At 39.8% G+C, this 24,170-nt stretch overlaps 2 protein-coding genes and 1 gene segment (V, D, J or C); all 3 read left to right on the top strand.

The window, feature by feature from the left end:
- The first annotated feature begins 9,404 nt into the window (after positions 1–9,404).
- On the top strand, positions 9,405–15,797 carry LOC129813494 (T cell receptor alpha variable 21-like). The segment is given in 2 exon segments: positions 9,405–10,990; positions 15,502–15,797. Coding segments are annotated over 2 exon segments (339 nt in total).
- On the top strand, positions 15,698–18,535 carry LOC129813493 (uncharacterized). Its single transcript, XM_055865794.1, has 3 exons — positions 15,698–15,713; positions 17,400–17,972; positions 18,159–18,535. The coding sequence occupies exons 1-3, from the start codon at positions 15,698–15,700 to the stop codon at positions 18,521–18,523; spliced, it is 954 nt and encodes a 317-aa protein (XP_055721769.1). The 3' UTR covers positions 18,524–18,535.
- Positions 18,536–18,884: 349 nt separating this feature from the next.
- Positions 18,885–22,624, top strand: LOC129813492 (uncharacterized). The gene is made up of 4 exons (XM_055865793.1): positions 18,885–19,041; positions 20,490–20,578; positions 20,714–20,851; positions 21,246–22,624. The coding sequence occupies exons 1-4, from the start codon at positions 18,885–18,887 to the stop codon at positions 21,588–21,590; spliced, it is 729 nt and encodes a 242-aa protein (XP_055721768.1). The 3' UTR covers positions 21,591–22,624.
- The last annotated feature ends 1,546 nt before the right edge of the window (positions 22,625–24,170 follow it).

Here is a 24,170-nt window from a genome sequence, read left to right as displayed (position 1 = left end):
AGGGCGAGACACCCACAGTGAAAGGAAGCTTCAAACGCTGTACAAAAACCTAACCTGACACATTCTATAAGCACATGACATGACCTACAGGAGATGGTGCATCTCCAGGTTTTTCTTTTTGACAGGAAACCTGGTGGGGGTGTTTAAGAACCATGTCAAGAGGAGGAGAAACATTGTATATGCCTACTTATCATTTCAAAGTCATAGCAGTGTTTTGACTTTGCTGTTTTCTAAATAACACATGTATGTCTGATCTGTAACATAGACCATGATGCTACTCTGTTATATCTACTGATTTCAGCCCTTTTAGGTGATACTTTAGAGGATGATATTACTCCAACCAGCCCTGAGGAGTATTATATTGAGGGTAGCAGAGTTAAGATCTCCTGTAACTATACTGTAAAGGCTAATAATCTCCAGTGGTACAGACAGTACCCTGGATCAGCACCCCAATTCCTCCTCCTCCTCACAGACACTGCAACTCCACGTGTAGTGGAAGCTACTCCTCCATACCCAAGAATGACTGCTAAACTGAACGATCAGAGAATGCGTGTGGATCTGGAGATCTCCTCTGCTGTAGTGACAGACTCTGCTCTGTACTACTGTTCCACTACTGTGCTCTGGAGCCCACACTGACAGGAAACCTGCCGACACTGTTCAAAAACTGCTATCTATTCAAGAGGAGGAGCTAAACTAAGCAGACCACAGGGGGATATCATTTAGTCTGTCACAGGGAAGTGGTACATCAGTGTTACTGAGTGAGCTTCTGAACTTCAACCATCATGTTCCTCTATCCACTTTTATTCATTTCTGCACTTTTTGGTGAGTTTTCTCAATGTTCATTATAGCCACTCTTTAATCAAGGTTCAAAATGAAAGAGTAACACTGATAGTGAGCTGCAGTTCAAAACGTTAGTAAATAATGATGGTGGAGATGGATTTATTCAACTACCTTAAACATGAACAGAATCCAGTACTGAGATTCAATCTCTTTTTCAGGTGTCAGTTACCAGGATGAAATTCAACCAATCGCAAAGATAATGCATGGTGACAAAGGAGGCTTTGTTACACTGTCTTGCAACTACTCTGGTTCACCATACAACCTCCAATGGTATCGTCAGTATCCCGGATCAGCTCCCAAATTCCTTCTCCTCACTACAGTCACCTCAATCCCCTCTGTAGTGAACGCTACTCCTCCATACCCACATCTGTCTATTAAACTGAATAAGGAGAGAACCGGCGTGGATCTGGAGATCTCCTCTGCTGATGTAAAAGACTCTGCTCTGTACTACTGCGCCTTGCAGCCCACAGTGACAGGAAATTGAGAAACACTGTACAAAAACCTGACAGCTCATGATAAACTCCTCTTTTGCTTATTTTAGGGAAAGGATGGTATTTACAACTGTAGGTTAAAAAAAGTATTCATGTGCTACGCAATTATTTTACTTTCTTCACTGACTAGTTAGTAAATTACTTATTCCTGTAATTCTTTTAACACATTTCTTTAGGATAATATATAGTTTGTCTGTATTATTGTTTTTTTGAGTAAACACCAAGATTTTTCCTAATTTCAAATACATCTACCTTGTGATTTATCCATCACCTCCTCAAATTAGCAGGTGACAGTTTTCTTCAGACCATGCAGCCAAACCAAGTGTATGGAGAGGAGGGTAGTAATGTTCAACTTTCCTGCAACTACTCCTCAGCATGCAGTGTACTGTGGTATAAACAGTATCCAGGTTCAGCTCCCCAATTCCTCCTCTTCATCCTCCATGCCTCTAGGACTGTAGTGAGAGCTAAACATCCATACTCTCACCTCACTGTTAAACTGAACAAAGAGAAGACCTGTACAGATCTTGAGATCTCCTCTGTTGAAGTGAGAGACTCTGCTCTGTACTACTGTACTGTAGAGCCCACAATGACAGGAAACTGAGAAACACTGTACAGAAACCATACGTCACTCTGCACTGTACTGCTGTGATGTGATGTCCATAGTGACGCATAACTTATTGACTCAACAGTGACCTGAATATTATGGATTTACAAGCATCTGCTGTCTTCTGTTAGACCACAGTGCCATCAAGTGGATTCTCTCGTGAATAAATCAAATGTATATGAAACATCTTTGATTCTACAGTGTCAGTAGGAGGAGCTAGAGTATAAAACTCAGGATTAGATTATGAATCCTCGAGATAAAACATGATACTACCATGAAGATCATAGACAGTTGATGCTGTGCTTTTCATCAGCAGTTGGTGCTTCTTCTACACATCCTGACATCTACAATGTTGTTCTGTTCACTACTACTCTTCTTTAACTTGATAGGTAAGTAATAACATTTTCATTCAAACTGAGTGTTATTATGTTGAGAGGTATTTATTTTTCAAATCAAAGATCATGAAGATATTGTACGACATGAGGATACATGTTTTTTACTTTGAAAACTTTTTATCTTTACACTGCATTTGGAATTAATTCAATCTTCCATGTGGGTTTAAAGTAATATATATAATATAATGTTTTTACAGGAGTCAGTTCTGAACAGGAATTAACACCCTACACTGATGTAGAAGTGGCTTCAGAAAGTGACAGAGTTACTCTCTCTTGTAACTACACCTCTTCTGGTAACACTCTTCTATGGTATCGACAATATCCCAAATCTGCACCACAGTTACTGGTAATGGAGTATGCAGACATTACGCCAGGGTTCAGCCTAAATCATGACAAAACTGCCAAACGTACGGATCTGAAGATCTCCTCTGCTGAAGTGACAGACTCTGCTCTGTACTATTGTGCTCTGAGGCCCACAGTGACAGGAAACCCAGAAACACTGTACAAAAACCTAACATCGCCTGAGAGTGTATTTCTACTCTGTAGTTCCAAGTTTCATTTGACAATAGTGCCATCAAGTGGAGTCAACATGCACCCATTCTATTGGGTCAAGAGGAGGAGCTTAGTGTTACACATAACATGTGGAACTGATTCACCCAGAGAGGGAACGTTCCAAGAGAATATAATTCTACAGAGAAGTCTTTGTCTAACACCCAGTGACTATGATGCTGCTCTATTCAGTCTTGTTTTTGTGTGCACTTATAGGTAAGGATTCACTCTCCTTTAACTGAATGTGTACTAACCCAATGTAGACTGTTCAGTACTCATTACAATATGGTATTATCAATATAAAGTGGTAATACACTTTGAAACACCAAGTGTGGATATACTGTACACTGTCTACATTGACTCAGTAATACATGTTGTTCTTTTTTACAGGTACAAGTGTTGAAGACATAATAAGTCCAGAGAGAGATGTAGTGGATTCTTGTCAATAGGGGGGCGCTATTTTCACTTTGGAAAAAATCGTGCCCAATTTAAACGGCCTCGCACTCTATTCTAGATCATACAATATGCATATTATTATTAATATTGGATAGAAAACACTCTCAAGTTTCTAAAACTGTTTGAATTATATCTGTGAGTAAAACAGAACTCATTTGGCAGCAAACTTCCAGACAGGAGGTGAAAATTCTGAAAATGGGGCTCTGTTTCAGGGCCTGCTTATTCAATTGCCTTGTATTTATCGATATACATGCACTTCATACGCCTTCCACTAGATGTCAACAGGCAGTGGAAGGTGGAATGGAGTGTCTAGCTTGATCTGAGGTCGAACAAGAGCTTTTGGAGTGGCAGGTCAGGAATTTCCTTTGTCTACCAAGGCGAGAGGCGGAGCTCGACATTAGCTTCTGAAAAGCTTTCGGTTTACACGGCGAATATCTCCGGCTCTGATTTTATTTGATACATGTGATAATATAATCGTAAAGTAGGTTTTTTCAACCGAGTTTTATCAGTTTATTCAACGTTTATTGGGACTTTTGGAGTTTTCCATTCTTTGCGTCAAGAGAGGGTGGGAACGTTATCAACCTTGGCTAGCATTGTTGGCGCGAATTCGACAGAAGAAAAGGACATTCTAAAACCAAACAACGATTTTTTTCTGGACCAAGGACTCCTTGTACAAGATTCTGATGGAAGCTCAGCAAAAGTAAGAACAATTTATGATGTTATTTCGTATTTCTGTGGAAAATGTTGATTCCTATTCTCTGCCATTTTGGCGAGCGCTGTCTCGTAATAACGCAAGCTGTTTGTTATGGTAAAGTTATTTTTTTAAATCTAACACGGCGGTTGCATTAATTTGGGTAGTAGTGTTAAACTCTCCTGTAGATACAACAGCTCATTAACCAACAGTCTGTTACAGTTCCTTCAGCACCCTGGATCCTCTCCACAGTTCCTCATAGTGGATTACTCTGGGATCATAACCAACACTGATAGTACAAAATGGACCCTCACACATGAAAAAGAGGACAACTGTGTGGATCTGGAGATCTCCTCTGCTGAAGTGACAGACTTTGCTCTGTACTACTGTAACCTGCAGCCCCCAGTGACAGGAAACCCAGAGACACTACAAAGACCTAGAACATCTGATTACGGGGAGAAAGGTATCAACAGGCAGGTTAATGAATATGTCCTAAACACTAAACACCTCTAATCTAACCCTAACTTCATGTCAACTATAAATGTTTTACTATTTTCTTCATAATTGAATATAATATGAATGGAGGACCACTGTATCAAATACCCTATTTTCATACTCCTAATTATCCTTACACCTCTGAAGACTCTAGTCACTTCCATGCCAGTAAGAAGAACTACTGTATTTTATCTCTGAACACTCAAAAGCAGCTTTTTAAAAAGAAGTGTTGAAGATAACATAAGACATTAGGTCCAAAATATTCCCAAACCTCTTTAAAAAAAGAACAAGTAACAGAAAGTATAAGAAATGTATGAAACAAAATAACATATTTAAAATGAATAAAAAACTAAAAACAACAATTGATTTGTATTGTTTTATAAGCTAGGGGGCAGAATTTTTATGTTTGGAAAAATAACGTTCCCATTGTAAGCTGCCTATTTCTCAGGTCCAGATGCTAGAATATGCATATAATTGACAGAGTAGGATAGAAAACACTCTAACGTTTCCAAAACTGTCAAAATATTGTCTGTGAGTATAACAGAACTGATTTTGCCGGCGAAAACCTGAGGAAATCCAACCCAGAACTGACTTCTATTTTGAAAAATCACTGTTCCATTGCTTGCCTTTCGTCCATTTAAAGGGATATCAACCAGATTCCTTTTCCTGTGGCTTCCTCAGGGCGTGAACAGTCTTTAGACATAGTTTCAAGCTTTTATTTTGAAAAATGAGCGAGATATATCAGTGGATCCTACTACTTCCGGCGCCGACAGAGATGACCGCCTCGCTTCACGTTCCTAGGAAACTATGCAGTATTTTGTTTTTTTATGTGTTATTCCTTACATTGGTACCCCGGGTAATCTTAGGTTTCATTACATACAGTCGGGAGGAACTACTGAATATAAGAGCAACGTCAACTCACCATCGTTACAACCAGGAATATGACTCTCCCGAAGCGGATCCTGTGTTTTGCCTTCCACCCAGTACAATGGATCTGATCCCAGCCGGCGACCCTAAACAACGACGCCGTAAAAGGGGCAAACGAAGCGGTCTTCTGGTCAGGCTTCGGAGACGGGCACATCGCGCTCCATTCCCTAGCATACTACTCGCCAATGTCCAGTCTCTTGACAACAAGGTTGATGAAATCCGAGCAAGGGTAACATTCCAGAGAGACATCACAGATTGTAACGTTCTTTGCTTCACGGAAACATGGCTCACTCGAGAGACGCTAACGGAGTCGGTGCAGCCAGCTGGTTTCTTCACGCATCGCGCCGACAGAAACAAACATCTTTCTGGTAAGAAGAGGGGCGGGGGTGTATGCCTTATGATTAACGAGACGTGGTGTGATCATAACAACATACAGTAACTCAAGTCATTCTGTTCACCTGATTTAGAATCAGGTGAACAGAATCCTCACAATCAAATGAATCCTCACAATCAAATGTCGACCGCATTATCTACCAAGGGAATTCTCTTCGATTATAATCACAGCCGTATATATTCCCCCCCAAGCAGACACATCGATGGCCCTGAACGAACTTTATCTGACTTTATGTAAACTGGAAACCACACACCCTGAGGCTGCATTCATCGTAGCTGGGGATTTTAACAAGGCTAATCTGAAAACAAAACTCCCTAAATTCTATCAGCATATCGGTTGTGCTACCATGGCTGGTGAAACCTTGGATCATTGTTATACTAACTTCCGCGACGCATTTAACTTCTTTGGGCTGCAAGCCCGAAGTCGGGCACAATATGACAACAGCCAGTCCAAGTGCAGGGCGCGAAATTCAAAATATATTTTTTAGAAATATTTAACTTTCACACATTAAGGCCCTCCCCCGCCCTCCTTTCGGAAAAGCTGACCACGACTCCATTTTGTTGCTTCCAGCCTACAAACAGAAACTAAAACAGCAAGCTCCCGCGCTCAGGTCTGTTCAACGCTTTTCCGACCAATCTGATTCCACGCTTCAAGACTGCTTCGATCACGTGGATTGGGATATGTTCCGCATTGCGTCCAACAACAACATTGACGAATACGATGATTCGGTGAGCGAGTTCATTAGAAAGTGCATTGACGATGTCGTACCCACAGCAACGATTAAAACATTCCCAAACCAGAAACCGTGGATTGATGGCAGCATTCGCGTGAAACTGAAAGCGCGAACCACTGCTTTTAACCAGGGCAAGGTGACCGGAAACATGACCGAATACAAACAGTGTAGCTATTCCCTCCGCAAGGCAATCAAACAAGCTAAGTGCCAGTATAGAGACAAAGTAGAGTCGAAATTCAACAGCTCAGACACAAGAGGTATGTGGTAGGGTCTACAGTCAATCACGGATTACAAAAAGAAAACCAGCCCCGTCGCGGACCAGGATGTCTTGCTCCCAGACAGACTAAGTCCACAGATGACGCAATCACACTGCACACTGCCCTAACCCATCTGGACAAGAGGAATACCTATGTGAGAATGCTGTTCATCGACTACAGCTCAGCATTTAACACCATAGTACCCTCCAAACTCGTCGTCAAGCTCGAGACCCTGGGTCTCGACCTCGCCCTGTGCAACTGGGTCCTGGACTTCCTGACGGGCCGCCCCCAGGTGGTGAGGGTAGGTAACAACATCTCCACCCCGCTGATCCTCAACACTGGGACCCCACAAGGGTGCGTTCTCAGCCCTCTCCTGTACTCCCTGTTCACCCACGACTGCGTGGCCATGCACGCCTCCAACTCAATCATCAAGTTTGCGGACGACACTACAGTGGTAGGCTTGATTACCAACAACGACGAGACGGCCTACAGGGAGGAGGTGAGGGCCCTTGGAGTGTGGTGTCAGGAAAATAACCTCACAATCAACGTCAACAAAACAAAGGAGATGATTGTGGACTTCAGGAAACAGCAGAGGGAGCACCCCCCTATCCACATCGACGGGATAGTAGTGGAGAAGGTGGAAAGTTTTAAGTTCCTCGGTGTACACATCACGGACAAACTGAATTGGTCCACCCACACAGACAGCGTTGTGAAGAAGGCGCGGCAGCGCCTCTTCAACCTCAGGAGGCTGAAGAAATTTGGCTTGTCACCAAAAGCACTCACAAACTTCTACAGATGCACAATCGAGAGCATCCTGTCGGGCTGTATCACCGCCTGGTACGGCAACTGCTCCGCCCACAACCGTAAGGCTCTCCAGAGGGTAGTGAGGTCTGCACAACGCATCACCGGGGGCAAACTACCTGCCCTCCAGGACACCTACACCACCCGATGTCACAGGAAGGCCATAAAGATCATCAAGGACAACAACCACCCGAGCCACTGCCTGTTCACCCCGCTATCATCCAGAAGGCGAGGTCAGTACAGGTGCATCAAAGCAGGGACCGAGAGACTGAAAAACAGCTTCTATCTCAAGGCCATCAGACTGTTAAACAGCCACCACTAACATTTAGTGGCCGCTGCCAACATACTGACCCAACTCCAGCCACTTTAATAATGGGAATTGATGGAAATTATGTAAAAATGTATCACTAGCCACTTTAAACAATGCCACTTAATATAATGTTTACATACCCTACATTACTCATCTCATATGTATATGTATATACTGTAATCTATATCATCTACTGCATCTTGCCATCTTTATGTAATACATGTATCACTAGCCACTTTAAACTATGCCACTTTATGTTTACATACCCTACATTACTCATCTCATATGTATAGACTGTACTCTATACCATCTACTACATCTTGCCTATGCCGTTCTGTACCATCACTCATTCATATATCTTTATGTACATATTCTTTATCCCTTTACACTTGTGTGTATAAGGTAGTAGTTGTGGAATTGTTAGGTTAGATTACTTGTTGGTTATTACTGCATTGTCGGAACTAGAAGCACAAGCATTTTGCTACACTCGCATTAACATCTGCTAACCATGTGTATGTGACAAATAAAATTTGATTTGGTTTGATTTGGATAGGCGGGTGTCCCTCCAATTTTTGTTGCGCCAGACACTCGTTGCTCGACATTTTCTTTCTCTCCAGTATTGAATAGTTTACAGTCCGGTTGAAATATTATCGATTATTGATGTTTAAAACAACCTGAGGATTGATTATTAAAAACGTTTGACATGTTTTTACGACCTTTACGGATACTATATGGAATTTTTGTCAAGCCTTGATGACTTGCCTAAGGCTGTGGAATACTGAACATAATGCGCCAAACAAATGGAGGTATTTTGATATAAAAAAAATCTTTATCGAACAAAAGGAACATTTATTGTGAAAGTGGGAGTCTCGTGAGTGCAAACATCTGAAGATCATCAAAGGTAAGCGATTAATTTTATTGCTTTTCTGGCTTTCGTGACCATTCTACATGGCTGCTAGGTGTTCTTACTGTTTTGTCTAGTGATCGATTAACTCACAAACGCTTGGATTGCTTTCGCTGTAAAGCATATTTTCTAAATTTAACACGATAGGTGGATTAACAACAAGCTAAGCTGTGTTTTGGTATATTTCACTTGTGATTTCATGAAAATAAATATTTTTAGTATTTTTTTTGAATTTGGCGCTCTGCAATTCAGCGGTTGTTTACGAAAATGATCCCGCTAAAGGGATCCGTGCATCAAGAAGTTAATGTTTGAATAACTTGTGTTTTATGTTATGTTGTACACTTCTTTTTATAATTTTATTTAATTTGAGACTTCTTGTTATTGTTGTATTTTATGTTTGTATGTATGTCATTAGAACACTTGTTTTTTCTACTAATTTTTTGAAAAATTTAATTAATGAAATTACAAAGGTAAATGAAATCAAATACAAAAACCAGCATTATTGCACTGTTTTCATTTCAAACTTTTTTCTTCATAATGCAGTGTAACATGAATGGAATAGCATTGTTAAAAATAAATGAATGTATCAATAATAACATTCAACAAAGATTGCATGGCACACACATTAACACATTGTCTTCCCTGTCTTTGCCAGTAGGTGGAGCTACAACATTTTCTCAAATCAGCAAGACTGATCGATTATCGCAGAGAGAGATATTCAACTCTGCCTATGTTGTGTCAGAGTATTTTTGATACTTTGTCAATTAGCTATGTTGCTGCTTTCATCATTTCTTCACCTCCTAGTCTTTGTTGGTGAGTGCTGTATTCAATTTGACAGTTTTCATTTTAAGCCCAGAATGTATTTCAAAGTTGTCAAAAATAGAGTATCACTAAATTGTTTTATGATAATAGAAGGAGAAAGGCATTATCAACAGACCAAAAAGTCAAAAACAGCAGCATGTTTTTCCTTTCTTGACAGGTAGCAGTTTTGAAGATTTGAAACCAGCAGTTTTGAAACCAACTAGGCCTATGGTGGGTGGTGGGTGGTGTGGAGGGTGATACCATCACACCATCCTGCAGCTACACTGGCTCTGTAAACAATCTACAGTGGTATCGTTAGTATCCCAGGTCAAAACCAGTGTTCCTGATTCTCAGCACGAAGTCTGGATATGTCCAGAAACTTGTCCTTCATCGCTTTCCAGCTCAGGTTCATACAGACCGTGTGGATCTGAAGATCTCCTCTACTGAAGTGACACTCTGCTCTGTACTACTATGCCATAGAGCCCATAGTGACAGGAAACACTTCCTCATTCATAAAGCTGACAGTATGACACAAATTTGCAGATGGTATATATAGTATAGAATAGTATAGTATTGTGGATCTATTGAAAAAACAAACAAAGAATAAAGCAAAAACGAGACATTTTCAGATAGAAATGAAGTCTAATATAATCTGAGGAGGCCAAAAGGAACTGAAAACCCTTAACCACAACACAGAAGAAGAGTTACATATCCAGTTATCAGAGGAGGGGCCTCAAAGTCAAACACTGGTATAGGCTGGGTATACCTGCAACCATGAGGATGTCTCTGTAGAGGATCTCCTCAGCTCTCTCACTGTCTTATCTCTCAGTTGGTTTATCTAGTCTGTGTCAGGATGTCACTCATATTACTGTTGCTCCTCTCAGCGTTTGTAGGTGAGTGCTGAATTCTCAGCTTAAACCAAATAACATTTTGAATGCAGTGACATTGCTTTTATCAATGAATGATTGCATTAAAAACTAAGTGGTATTTTACTGGAAAGCTTCAATTCTTTCTCATGTCATACTTTATGGACACCTAACCCATGTATTGTTTCTCATTTGGAATAAACATTAACACAATGACAATACTTACGTTGTTGCAGGTGATAGTATGGAGCAGGAAACAATAACTCCAGTGAAGCCTGAAGTCAATGTCCTCCAAGGAACAGATATCACTCTCTCCTGCAAATACAAGGGCAACATTATCAATCTACAATGGTACCGTCAATACCCCGGATCCATACCAGAATGTCTACTTTTGATCCAACAAAGCAGCATGTATGTACAGAATACATCCATTACGACTCCACGACACACTGGTAGACTGAAAGAAGAGAAGACCCGTGTTGACTTGATGATCTTGATGAATTCATAAAATATTTTCTGAATATCCACATGAATTGAAAAAGAATGGGTCCTCACTGGAGGCTTCGTGCCATGGATCATCACTGGAGGCTTCGTGCCATGGATCATCACAGGAGGCTTCGTGTCATGGATCTTCCCTGGAGGCTTCGTGCCATGGATCATCACTGGAGGCTTCGTGCCATGGATCATCACTGGAGGCTTCGGGCCATGGATCATCACTGGAGGCTTCGTGCCATGGATCATCACAGGAGGGTTCGTGCCATGGATCATCACAGGAGGCTTCGTGCCATGGATCATCATTTGAGGCTTCTTGCCATGGATCATCACTGGAGGCTTCGTGCCATGGATCATCACGGGAGGCTTCGTGCCATGGATCATCACTGGAGGCTTCGTGCCATGGATCATCACAGGAGGCTTCGTGCCATGGATCATCACTGGAGGCTTCCTGCCATGGATCATCACTGGTAGCTTCGTGCCATGGATCATCACTGGAGGCTTCGTGCCATGGATCATCACTGGAGGCGGGACAGATACAGTCTTCCAAGAGCATTGGTCGCCTGGTAGTCTGTTAGGTTATATTGATACAGCGACCAAACGTGTAGATCTGAAGATCTCCTCTGCTGAAATGCCATGAAGACCACAGCAAAAACCTGTAAAGAACCATAGGAGGAAACAGACATATGACATAAATAGATAACATACCTACTGTATGTTAAAACTTCTCACGAGTCACAAACCCGGATCCGGGATCTCCCCTTCAAAAAAGCTGACTAGCATAGCCTAGCCTAACGCGACAGGGATATCATATAATATAATTTTCATGAAATCACAAGTCCAAGACACCAAATGAAAGATAAACATCGTGTGAATCCAGCCATCATTTCCAATTTTTAAAATGTTTTACAGCGAAAACACAATATGTATTTCTATTAGCTAACCACAATAGCAAAAGACTCAACCGCATATTTTCACCATTTTTTTACCGCATAGGTAGCTATCACAAAACCGACCAAATAGAGATATAATTAGTCACTAACCAAGAAACAACTTCATCAGATGACAGTCTTATAACATGTTATACAATAAATCTATGTTTTGTTCGAAAAATTTGCATATTTCACAATACATATATGTTTTGTTCGAAAATGTGCATATTTAGCGGTACAAATCGTGGTTTTACAATGTGAATACGTAGTCAAAATGCACAAAATTGTCCGGAGAAATCTTGGACAGTCACCTAATCTAATCAAATAACTCATCATAAACTTTACTAAGAAATACATGTTGTACAGCAAATGAAAGAGACACTAGTTCTTAATGCAACCGCTGTGTTAGATTTTTTTAAATAACTTTAATACGACATACAGCTTACGTTATAGCGAGACAGCGCCCAAAATAAGGGCGGAAAATATGACTAAACATTTTCAACAGAAATACGAAATAACATCATAAATGGTTCCTACTTTTGCTGAGCTTCCATCAGAATGTTGTACAAGGAGTCCTTTGTCCAGAATAATCGTTGTTTGGTTTTAGAATGTCCTCTTCTCCTGTCGAATTAGCAAACATAGCTAGCCATGTGGCGCAAACGTGCCCAACTTCACATGACGCAAAGACAAGAAAATTCCGAAAATCGCAATAAACGTTCAATAAACTGATATAACTCGGTTTAACTTCTTGGAACTATAGGGGGTGCTGTTCCGCATTAGCATATTTGTGTCTCCAAATTAAACTGCCTCGTGCTAAATTCTTGATCGTACAATATGCATATTATTGTTATTATTGGATAGAAAACACCTTCTAGTTTCTATAGAAGTTGGAATTTTGTCTCTGAGTGGTACAGAACAATTTCTACAGCACTTTTCATGACAGGGTTCAGATTTCAGAAATTTTTACCTCTGATCTGGGGTCTGTTTTTAAGGCGACAGTGAATGCTATGAAGAAACCGACACTGCCTACGTCTTCCTCTGGGTGTCTGTACGTCATCACGTTTTCAATGGAATCGATGGGACATTCACAGCCATTATAAAAGACCAAAATGTATAGAGACCGCCCTTTCTCGTCGTGCGCCTGAAGCGTGAAGGACATCGGACCTGCCTCGTTCCAAATCGTTTTTTAACCAGCAATATTTCTCCGGTCATGTTTTTACTCGTTATAGGTGTTAAAAACATCATATTGTAGTTAATTTGAACCGTTTTATAGCAATTTATATCCGTTTAGTGCGATTTTGAGGAATTTATTTGTTGTGCACTCTGAAACTTTGGACACGTTTTGGGGTGTCGGTCGTTGGTGGTGGACATTTCGAAGGACAGAGGACATCTATCGACCAAAAGACGTTTATAACATAGAAAGGATACATTGCCCAAGAATCTGATGGAAGAACAGCTCAAAGTAAGCAATATTTAATATGATAAATCGTGTTTCTGTCGAAATATTTTAAACGCATATTTCGCCATTTTGTTTGGTATAGCTTCACTTGGCGAACCCTGTATTGAAAAGTAAGGATAATTTTAAAAATGTAAATCAGCGGTTGCATTAAGAACTAATTTGTCTTTCGATTCCTGTAAACCCTGTATTTTTTAGTCAAGTATATGATTAGCTATCAATTAAACTAGATCACTCTGATAGATGACGTCAGACATATTGAGGCTTGATTTCCTAGTATTTTTATTGTGTAACCACGGTTTTGTATGGCTAAATATGCACCTTTTCGAACAAACTGTATATGTATATTGTAAAATGATGTTACAGGAGTGTCATCGGAAGAATTCTGAGAAGGTTAGTGAAAAAATTAATATATTTTGGCGATGTTGACTTTTATCGCTCACTTTGGCTAGAATCAATGCTGGGCTGCTATGTGCTATGTGCTATGCTAATATAACGATTTATTGTGTTTTCGCTGTAAGACACTTAGAAAATCTGAAATATTGTCTGTATTCACAGGATCTGTGTCTTTCGATTAGTGTATGCTGTGTATTTTTACGAAATGTTTGATGATTAGTAGTTAGGTAAACACGTTGCTCATTGTAATTATTCTAGTCCATTTGTGACGGTGGGTGCAATTGTAAACTATGTCAGCTACCTGAAATATGCACATTTTTCTAACAAAACCTATCCCATACCATAAATATGTTATCAGACTGTCATCTGATGAGTTTTTTTCTTGGTTAGGGGCTATAAATATCTTAGTTTAGCCGAATTGGTGATAGCTACTGGTGTTGGTGGACAAATAAAAGATGGTGGATTATGCTAATGTGTTTTTAGCTAATAGATTTACATCTTTACATATTGTGTCTTCCCTGTAAAACATTTTAAAAATCTGAAATGGTGGCTTTATTCACAAGATCTGTATCTTTCATCTGGTGTCTTGGACTTGTGATTTAATGATATTTAGATGCTACTATCTACTTGTGAAGCTATGCTAGCTATGCTAAACAGTGTGTGGGGGGTGGGGGGTGCTCCCGGATCCGGGTTTCTGAGGCAGTAGAGGTTAAAAAAACTACTTTATGATGTTTTTATCACATATATCAAATAAAATCAGAGCCGGAGATATCTAATGTGTATACCGAAAGCTTTTCAGAAGGCAATCTGGTGTTCCTTCTCGCGCCTTCGAAGACAATGAAAATTCCAGACACGTCATTCCAAAAGCTCTTGTTCGGCCTCAGATCAAGCTAGACACCCCATTCCACCTATCACTGCCTGTTGACATCTAGTGGAAGGCGTATGCAGTGCATGTATATCCATAGATTTCAGGCAAATTAATAGGAAGGCCCTGGAACAGAGCCTCGATTTCAGATTTTTCACTTCCTAACAGGAAGTTTGCTGCAAAATGAGTTCTGTTTTACTCACAGATATAATTTAAAGCGGTTTTAGAAACTTGAGAGTGTTTTCTATCCAATAGTAGTAATAATATGCATATTGTACGAGCAAGAATAGAGTACGAGGCAGTTTAATTTGGGCACGATTTTTTACAAAGTGAAAATAGCGCTCCCTATTGACAAAAGGTGAATTATGGTAGAGGAGTACATGAACAACAGTATAGAAACATAAAAACAGGAGGAAATTTTCAGAGACTAATATAATATGGTGTTTCTGGATTCAGTGTTGTTCCTGACCATATGTATGAGTAGGTGGTACAATACAATACATGACATTCAATATACTGCATTGCCATAATTGTCAATATGAATTCAATTCAATTTCAATTTCAATTTCAATATATTTTACTCAACAATTAAATGTATGTGTATTTAAACCATTCTTTATGCAGGTGTCAGTTGTGATGTCCTCACTCCACTCAAGAAAGAGATTGTTGTTTAGAGGGAACCCCTGTTACCCTGTCTTACAACTACTCCAGAACAGCTACTGCTGGAGATGAATTATATTGGTATCACCAAGACACAGCACAATGGCCTGAGTTACTCCTGTACATCTCAGGTTCAGAGATGATAAAATTAGCAGATCCACTGACCACTCGAATAACTGAATGAAGAGATAAACCGTTTGGATCTGGAGATCTCCTCTGCTGTAGTGACAGACTCGGCTCTGTACTACTGTGCTGTGAGGCCCACAGTGACAGGAAAATTCCTTCCAATTTGATGTGTATTCGTATTCTGCTACAGTCAGGACTCTTAACCACATCATATACATACAATATGCATCGTTTACATAACATCATTGTTCTCAACATGGACCTGCTCAGTGGTTTATTCCTCTGGTGGTAAATGCATGTACTGCACTCTTTAGAGGAGCATACCTGAAGCAAACTGACTGATAATGGACCAGACAAACTGCTCTTTTGGTCTGGGTCACTAGATATAAAAAGTAATTAAAGTTTGTGCATGTATAATAATTCATTATTCATGTGAGGATTTAGTGTCTTTATTCTCAGAAGTTCCTCAACATTTAAATGCGGTCAGCAAAGTGAAAGTAGAGGAAAAGTGTTTTCTTTATATTTACCCACAAACAGCTGTTTCTGCAGCTCCTGGCTGATCTTCAGGTGAGGTACCTTCTTATCCTACATGTTCTGCCCACTACACCTCCTGAAGGATGGATTAATCAGGCCCAAGTTAGCCAGGTGGCTCGTCCACTGCTTCTCACTCTTCAGGCACAACCAATGAGATGTTCTCTCTGACTCCTGATCAGTTATATGACAGATATTCTTTGTCTGTGCTCCTCCTATAGACTGCCCTCAACTGTTATGAATAACTGTCCAGTGACAAAGTTTTTCTATGTTTAATAATGATACAATAGTTCCATCTGGTGTTCAACATTCTGTCAAACAAGGTGAAACCATGACATTGCTTGTATTTCAAGGGCAAGTTACTAGTGAGAGTCAATAGGTGTCAGTGGAATCTCATAGTTTGCTTCTATTCCTTTAAGCTAGAGATATCTGTTTTGTCGCATGGGCTGCGTCTCATTCCACCACGTCAGCCTATGGCGGTCTTCTGCATCTGCGGTGGAAAAACAGCCGTGTTTGTCAGAACATGAGACATCCTAAAAATCGGTCTTCTCAAAAAAACGTCTGTAGTGTCTGAACGGTTTGGCCTAGAAAAGTAATATGACCACTCTTTAGAAAGATGAGACTCTCATGAAAGACGATGGTGGTCTCTCCTCTGGTCTCTCCTCTGTTTGGGTTACAAACTAATGTGACCCAATTGTTTAAAGGGGCAATTCTCACAAACAAGATGGAATGTTTAAGGGGTTAAATATGTGTAAAACATTTTTACATACAGTACCAGTCAAAAGTTTGGACACACCTACTCATTCTGGATGAATGAGTAGGTGTGTTCAAACTTTTGACTAGTACTGTAAATATTTCCTGAGCTTTCTTGTATCTTCTAGATATATGACAGACACTTCAAAACCTTATTCCTTATTAAGATTTTTTTTTTTTTGTTATTTTTTGCCATTCATGAATGTGTTATGAATGTGTTTCAACGGGAATTGGTAGTAAAGGCCAAATTCTATATTTTATCAAATCCTTTTGTTATATATTTTTTATACCTAAAGGGGTCTTAAAATTCAAAATCAAATAGTTAAATGATCCATGGAATGATAAATGATCCATTTAAGATAGAATGGCCATCTTAAAATAAACCTCCCTCCCTCCCCAAACTCAAAAAAAATATTGAATAAACAATAAGCTCCTCCCTTAATGCCGAGCCCCACAATTCTGAGACTTCTCAGCTACAGTGGATGGAACATAAAGTCTATAACAGTCTATTCTTCCTCTACACATGAATCATGATGTCATATTGGTTTAGGAATACTTTACTTATCCTGGCTGCATGCTATTTTGGTAGAGTATCGTGCTTCTCCTTCCTATTCTCTTTGTCTGAATTTGAGCTAATAAATTAATATACAATTATTGATGAATTATTATTTAAGGAACTATTTTAACAACTTTTTCAGATTGCAGAGGTGAAGAGGCTGTAGACCAGCAGAGTGGACATGTTTCTGCCCTTGAAGGAGGACTGGTAACACTCAGCTGTAACTACACTATTACCAGTAGTCCATCTCCTGATCTCTTCTGGTACATCCAGTTAACTAGGGACTCTCCTCAGTATGTCCTGAGAAGAGATCGTTATTCAGAAGGGAGCAATAGTTATGAGTTTAAGAAGAGGTTTGATTCCAGGCTGAATTTCACATCTAGCTCTGTCCCCTTGACGATCCAGAGGTTGCAGCTGTCTGACTCTGCTGTGTTCTACTGTGCTCTGAGGTCCACAGTGACAACAAGTGATTCAGTCACTGCACAACAACACAGGGTAGAGTGTTGTTCAGACAATGTCACAAGCTTCTCAGTGTTTGACGATACACAGAAAGAGGAGGAGACAAGGATTTCCTTTTCTCATCATGGCCTAGTTACATCAGAGTGGTATTACTCTTCTCCCACTGATCTCACGGTAGCAGGCATGGAACCCTGGTTGAGGAATTTACTGATTCTTGCTTCATTTTGTTATGGTATTATAATGTTATTTAGTTAATATTATTTATATCTTATTTGTTTATGTCCTTTTCTCCAATCCCTTTATTTTCTCAAACATATTTTTCAGTTTTATACTACTTTACATTTTTATGCATTTTAATTCCCTCTATCATGTTGCTTACCTCCTCTTTCCCCTAATACAAATATGTGTCCTTTTCCAGAATGCAGAGGAGAAGACTCAGTCATTCAGCCACCAGGAGATGTGATCGCTACTGAGGGAGAACAGGTCACACTGGACTGTCAATTTGATGCAGTTAATACTAATAATCTCTACCTGTTCTGGTACAAGCATGAAGTAAATTGCTTCCCAAAGTTCATGCTGGGACTTTTTTCTTTTAGAAGTACAAATGCCACTGGAAATAAGAAGAGATTTGATGCCCATCTAGATAAAGACTCAAAATCTGTCCCCTTGACGATCCAGAGGTTGCAGCTGTCTGATTCTGCTGTGTACTACTGTGCTCTGAGGCCCACTGTGACAACAGGATATACAGCCCCCCTACAAAAACTAGTGTATCCTTGGCGCTAATGTAGAAACAATACAAGTCTTACATCTTGTGTGGGTGTGATGTTAGCAGGGCTGTACACCTCACACAGAGACACACAGAAGGACATTTCAGAGGAGAGTGAATGCATCCAAACATCAGTCTGAAGATGGAGAAATCAACCAGTGTATTGATCATTCTGATTATGAATGCATGTAAACAATACCTAAACATTTGAACTCATTGCATCCTTATAATCAGATTATTACATTATGGTATTGGTAGTAAAACATATTTTGATGAAGTAAGTCATTTAAATGTGAATAACTAAGTTGATTTCTAAAAAGTCTTAAAACATAAGCACGTGTTTCAATCAGTTGTATTATCTATTTATCCTCTGCAGGAATGGTATCTGGAGACAGTGTGACTCCTGACAAGGAGGAGTACACCCCCACTGAGGGATCATCAGTGTCTCTGAGCTGTACATATGAAACAAGCAGCAGTAACATCTACCTTTACTGGTACCAACAATACCCTAACCAGGCACCTCAGTTTCTACTGTATTAAGGTGCCAGAGCAAATAGTGTTGACCATATCTCTAGTCATCGGTATGAATCTACATGTCCCAAACGTCAACTACACTCATGATAAAACATGTAACTCTGGCAGACACAGCTCTCTACTAATGTACCCTGAAGGACGTCCAGCGATACAGAATCTCTGAGAAGATGTATAAAAACTAGTACACTGATAAATGACTTGTTTTAGATAAGCTTGTTGGTCACTTCTGTTGTCAGAGTAAGTAAAAAGGCATAATATGAGAATATTATCAATATGTAAACCAAATCATTTTTCTTCCTGTTATTCACTTCAGAAGATCCTCTGAAAAATGAGTTGTGTTGTGTTTAGAAGAGGAGCTAGTATGAGAATGAAAATGAGACTCTCAAAATGGCATGAAGGTCTTTCCTCAGTGCATTGTAAGCTTGTCTCTCTAACATGAACCATGCTGTGCTGGTTCACCTTGTTCTTTTTAACATTTGTGGGTAAGTAAAATACTTTTAACAGTAATAATAATAATGTGTAAATACTTCCTCACAAGCTTGGAAAAAGGTTCACTTTTATCTCACGTTAGTTTTCTGCAGGTGATAGTTACGGGGATGGAATTTTCTCCATCAGTCTTGAGGAGGATGTGATACATGGTGGCAGTGCCAAGCTTTCCTGCAACTACACAGTATTTGGTGGAGGCAGTGTCTTATGGTATCACCAAAATCATACATCTGCTCCCCAAATCCTCCTCCTCATCTCAGTGTATTCAGCATCTGCTGAGACAACAGTTACTGCAGAACCACCGTATCCTCGACTGTCAGTTAATGTTGACAACGTGGCTGAATGTGTGGATCTGGAGATCTCCTCTGCTGTTCTCTGAGCCTCACAGTGACAGGAAACCCAGACTTACTGTACAACTGTATAGAATCAGGGAATAAAAATCCTTGTTGTGAACCGTTTAAAATATGTGAATTCTCTGGCGTTTAACAGTAATAAGGATTACAACCGAATACAGTTTACATTACCAGAAATGTAATACTCAAATTAATAAAATGTAAATTGACAAGATTTATTGAACTAAATGTATTCTATAGAGGGCCTCACTCCAGCACTACACAAACCTCTATTTCTCTGAGCAGGTGGCTCCTCCTCCTGACAGTGGAGGTAGTTTCAGGGCAGACAGGCAGCAGCCATACATTACATATCACTCCCTGCAGATCACAGTACACAGCATATCACATATCAGTTTGGTAAACCCTCTTTCCTAGCTGCATTCTGTCAAATACATCATGATGTTGCACATTTCAATCTTACTGTTTTCAGCACTTGTTGGTAAGTAAGGTTTTATGTGAAGTCATTCCCACACTGTCTGTCATTATTTAATTGGTAAATATTGGGCTGCTTATAATATAAAATAAGAGGTTTTCATGTTTAGTCTCATACTTGTTTTCTTCTCCTTCACAGGTGATACTTTAGAGGCTGATATTACTCCGACCAGTCCTGAGGAGTATTATTTAGAGGGTAGCAGAGTTAAGATCTCCTGTAACTACACAGTAAAAGCAGACAGTCTGCTGTGGTACAAACAGTACTCTGGATCAGGTCTCCAATTCCTTTACCTGGTTACAGCTACCAATAATCCATATGAATTGAGAGTTGATCCACAAGACTTTTGACTCATTGTTACACAGAACAAGGAGAGAACCTGTGTGTATCTGGAGATCTCCTCTGCTGAAGTAACAGACTCTGCTCTGTACTACTGTGCTCTGAGGCCCACAGTGACAGGAAACACAGACACACTGTTCAAAAACCTACAGTCACCTGGGAGTGTATTTCTACTCTGTAGTTCCAAGTTTCATTTGACAGTAGTGCCATCAAGTGGAGTCAACATGCACCCATTGTGTCAAGAGGAGGAGCTTAGTGTTACACATAACACATAATGAGTGGAACTGATTCACCCAGAGAGGGAATGTTCCAAGAGAAGATCATTTTACAGAGAAGTCTCTGTCTAACACCCAGTGGCTATGATGCTGCTCTATCCAGTCTTGTTTTAGTGCACTTGTAGGTAAGAATTCACTCTCCAGTAACTGAATGTGTACTAACAGAATGTACACTGTTCAGTATTCATTACAATATGCTATTATCAATATCAAGTGGCAATACACTTTGATACATTAAGTGTGGATATACTGTACGCTGTCTACATTGACTCAGTAATACATATTTTTATTTTTTACAGGTACAAGTGTTGTAGACATAATTACTCCAGACAGAGATGTAGTGGATGTTATAGAGGATAGTAGTGTTCAACTCTCCTGTAGATACAACAGCTCATTAACCAACAGTCTGTTATGGTACCTCCAGCACCCTGGATCCTCTCTACAGTTCCTCATAGTGGACTACTCTGGGATCATAACCAACACTGATAGTACAAAATGGACCCTCACACATGAAAAAGAGGGCAACCGTGTTGATCTGGAGATATCCTCTGCTGAAGTGACAGACTCTGCTCTGTACTACTGTTCCCTGAGGCCCACAGTGACAGGAAATCCAGAAACACAATACTGATCCTGACAATACAAACACAGACAACCTGAATCTGAGACCTCTAGAACCCCTAGAACCTGAATCGGAGACCCCTAGAACACCAAGAACCTGAGTCTGAATAGATCCTATCTTCCATCCATTATGTTCCCTTCTTTTTAAAAGGAAAGTTATTTGCTTATTCAACTACGAGATACCAGATTTTATTTTTGGAAATAAATTACATTTGTCATGAATATCAGAAAAATCTCATATGACTTAACATTCTAAACATTATCTCATATAAATGCCAATGATGTCATCTTTACAGTGATTTATTAAACCAACCCTTCCTCACCACCACCACACTTCATTAAGAGCCACCATTGAGCGGGTTTTATGTCAAAGGGAGGAGATACAAATTATCCTGTTCAAACTGTACATATGATAACAGGAGACATATTTTTGTGAATTAGTTTGTCCAGCATATAGTAGAAGAATATGAATTGAATATGTGTACGTTTTCAAACATTTATTTTCAAATAAGTTAATCATACTCACCTCATACAACATTTATGTCATTACTTACCATATTATTTGAGCTAAATGTAAGCTTTTCTCTTTGTCTAATGTACTGCAGAGTGCTTATTTCTAATAGTCACGAGGTAATGTTGACCCATACATTTCTTTACAATCTTACCTCTCTCTGAACAGGCTCCTCCTTCATGTCTGTCAGTTGATGGTGATATACAGGCTGAGATGGACATGGAAGAGAGAGAGAGGATCTCTACCTCTTACTGTAACTCACAGTCACCCTCAGTGTGTTCTGCATAACCATGGTACTCTGTCTGATCATCTGGCTGGTTCTTGTGGTATTCTGCTTCGGTATGATGGAACCCTTTCTCTCATTGATCTCGTCTATAATATATTTTTACGACAATTTGATAATTTCTAATATCTTTCAAATTATCACTCCGTCTTTCTTTTTTCCCCAGAGTGCACAGGAGACCATGTCCAACAGCAACCAGGAGGTGTGATTGCTGCAGAAGGACGACTGGTAACACTGAGTTGTCAATATAACACCATTGCTAATAATGCATATCTATTTTGGTACAAACAAGAAGCAAATGACTTCCCTAAATATATGCTGAGCCGTTATTCTTTTGGATCTGGAGACAATGTTGCAGGGTTCAAGGAGAGATTTGATTCCCATCTCGATGAGGACTCAAAATCAGTCCCCTTGACGATCCAGAGAGTGCAGCTGTCTGACTCTGCTGTGTACTACTGTGCCCTGCAGCCCACAGTGAGAGGAAACCTGTGCAGACTGTACAAAAACACACATACAATGAAAATGAACAATGAAAGATTTTCAATGAACAATAAAAAAACAAATGTTAAAAATGTTGAATGGGAGAGTGACAAAAACTCTATATATCTGATTGGGTTGCTTATTATTACTTTAGATTGTAGATTTAAATAGGAAATCAACAAATTGTGAATGAATGTCACAATGAGTGTCATGAGTGTCACGGTCGTTGGAATAAATGGACCAAGGCGCAGCGTGCGTAGAGTTCCACATGTTTAATAAATTAAACTCACCAAAACAATACAGAACAAACGAAACGTGACGTCAATGCAGTGCTCACAGGCACTACACAAAAACAAGATCCCACAACAAACAGGTGGGAAAAGGCTGCCTAAATATGATCCCCAATCAGAGACAACGATAGACAGCTGCCTCTGATTGGGAACCATACCAGGACAACATAGAAATAACAAAACTAGAATGCTCACCCTAGTCACACCCCGACCTAACCCAAAATAGAGAATAAAGGATCTCTAAGGTCAGGGCATGACAGAATGCCTCATATTGAATAAATTAATATCTTGAAGATCTTGCATAAAGCAACTCTATTTCCCTAAAATCAAGAAAATACATGGAGAAAAATGACACAGTTTCATCCAATATCCAAGAGAGGTTGACTAAGGTAATAATATTTCAGTGCAGCCCTGCATTTTGAGGATGTGACAGTGAATCAAGCAGAAACAAGACATCTGCTGTTACTTCTGCTCATCTGACAACTCTCTGTATTTTGGGGTGGGGCTTCAAAGGTTTGAGAAGAGATGGTCCATTCAAAACTAGAAGGAGGAGGATGTTTTTTTAGTTCACACAAATCTTGTTGTGCTGTGTGTTATCATTTTATCATCCAGTTCCAGACACAATGTTAATCCCCACATTTATTTTGCTTTTAGTACTTGCATGTAAGTAATGTACATATATATATTTTCTTTGCCGAATCAAAACTAAGTTTTGATGCATTGAAAATAGATCTATAACATAGTAATAATAGAAGAATATTTTGCATTTCTTGCAGGTGACAGTAATGGTCAGACCATTAAGCCAATCAGAGAGGAGGTGTATGCTCTAGCAGGTAGCAATATTACACTTTCATGCACCTACTCATCAGCAGTCTCTCTTCAATGGTATCTCCAGGACCCTGGATCACCTCCTCAGTATATCCTGCTTATCCTGCATGGTGTTGGGTCTCCATCACGGGCTCCAGGTCTGGATCCTCGACTGTCAGTCAAATTAATTATGAGAAGAACTGTGTGGATCTGGACATC

This window comes from Salvelinus fontinalis, chromosome 17, assembly GCF_029448725.1.
Source record: "Salvelinus fontinalis isolate EN_2023a chromosome 17, ASM2944872v1, whole genome shotgun sequence".
Taxonomy (NCBI): domain Eukaryota; kingdom Metazoa; phylum Chordata; class Actinopteri; order Salmoniformes; family Salmonidae; genus Salvelinus; species Salvelinus fontinalis.
The sequence above is the reverse complement of the archived record's forward strand: the minus strand, read 5'-3'. Positions and strand labels throughout refer to the sequence as shown.

Bases quoted from the DNA above. Each gene is read 5' to 3' on its own strand.
- LOC129813492 (XM_055865793.1), top strand. From the start codon at position 18,885: ATGGTATCTGGAGACAGTGTGACTCCTGACAAGGAGGAGTACACCCCC. The intron at 19,042-20,489 runs ATTAAGGTGCCA...TCTCCTTCACAG, and splicing joins GGCACCTCAGTTTCTACTGT to GTGATACTTTAGAGGCTGAT. The intron at 20,579-20,713 runs GTAAAAGCAGAC...ATTGTTACACAG, and splicing joins AGATCTCCTGTAACTACACA to AACAAGGAGAGAACCTGTGT.
- LOC129813493 (XM_055865794.1), top strand. The intron at 17,973-18,158 runs GTATTATAATGT...GTCCTTTTCCAG, and splicing joins TCTTGCTTCATTTTGTTATG to AATGCAGAGGAGAAGACTCA.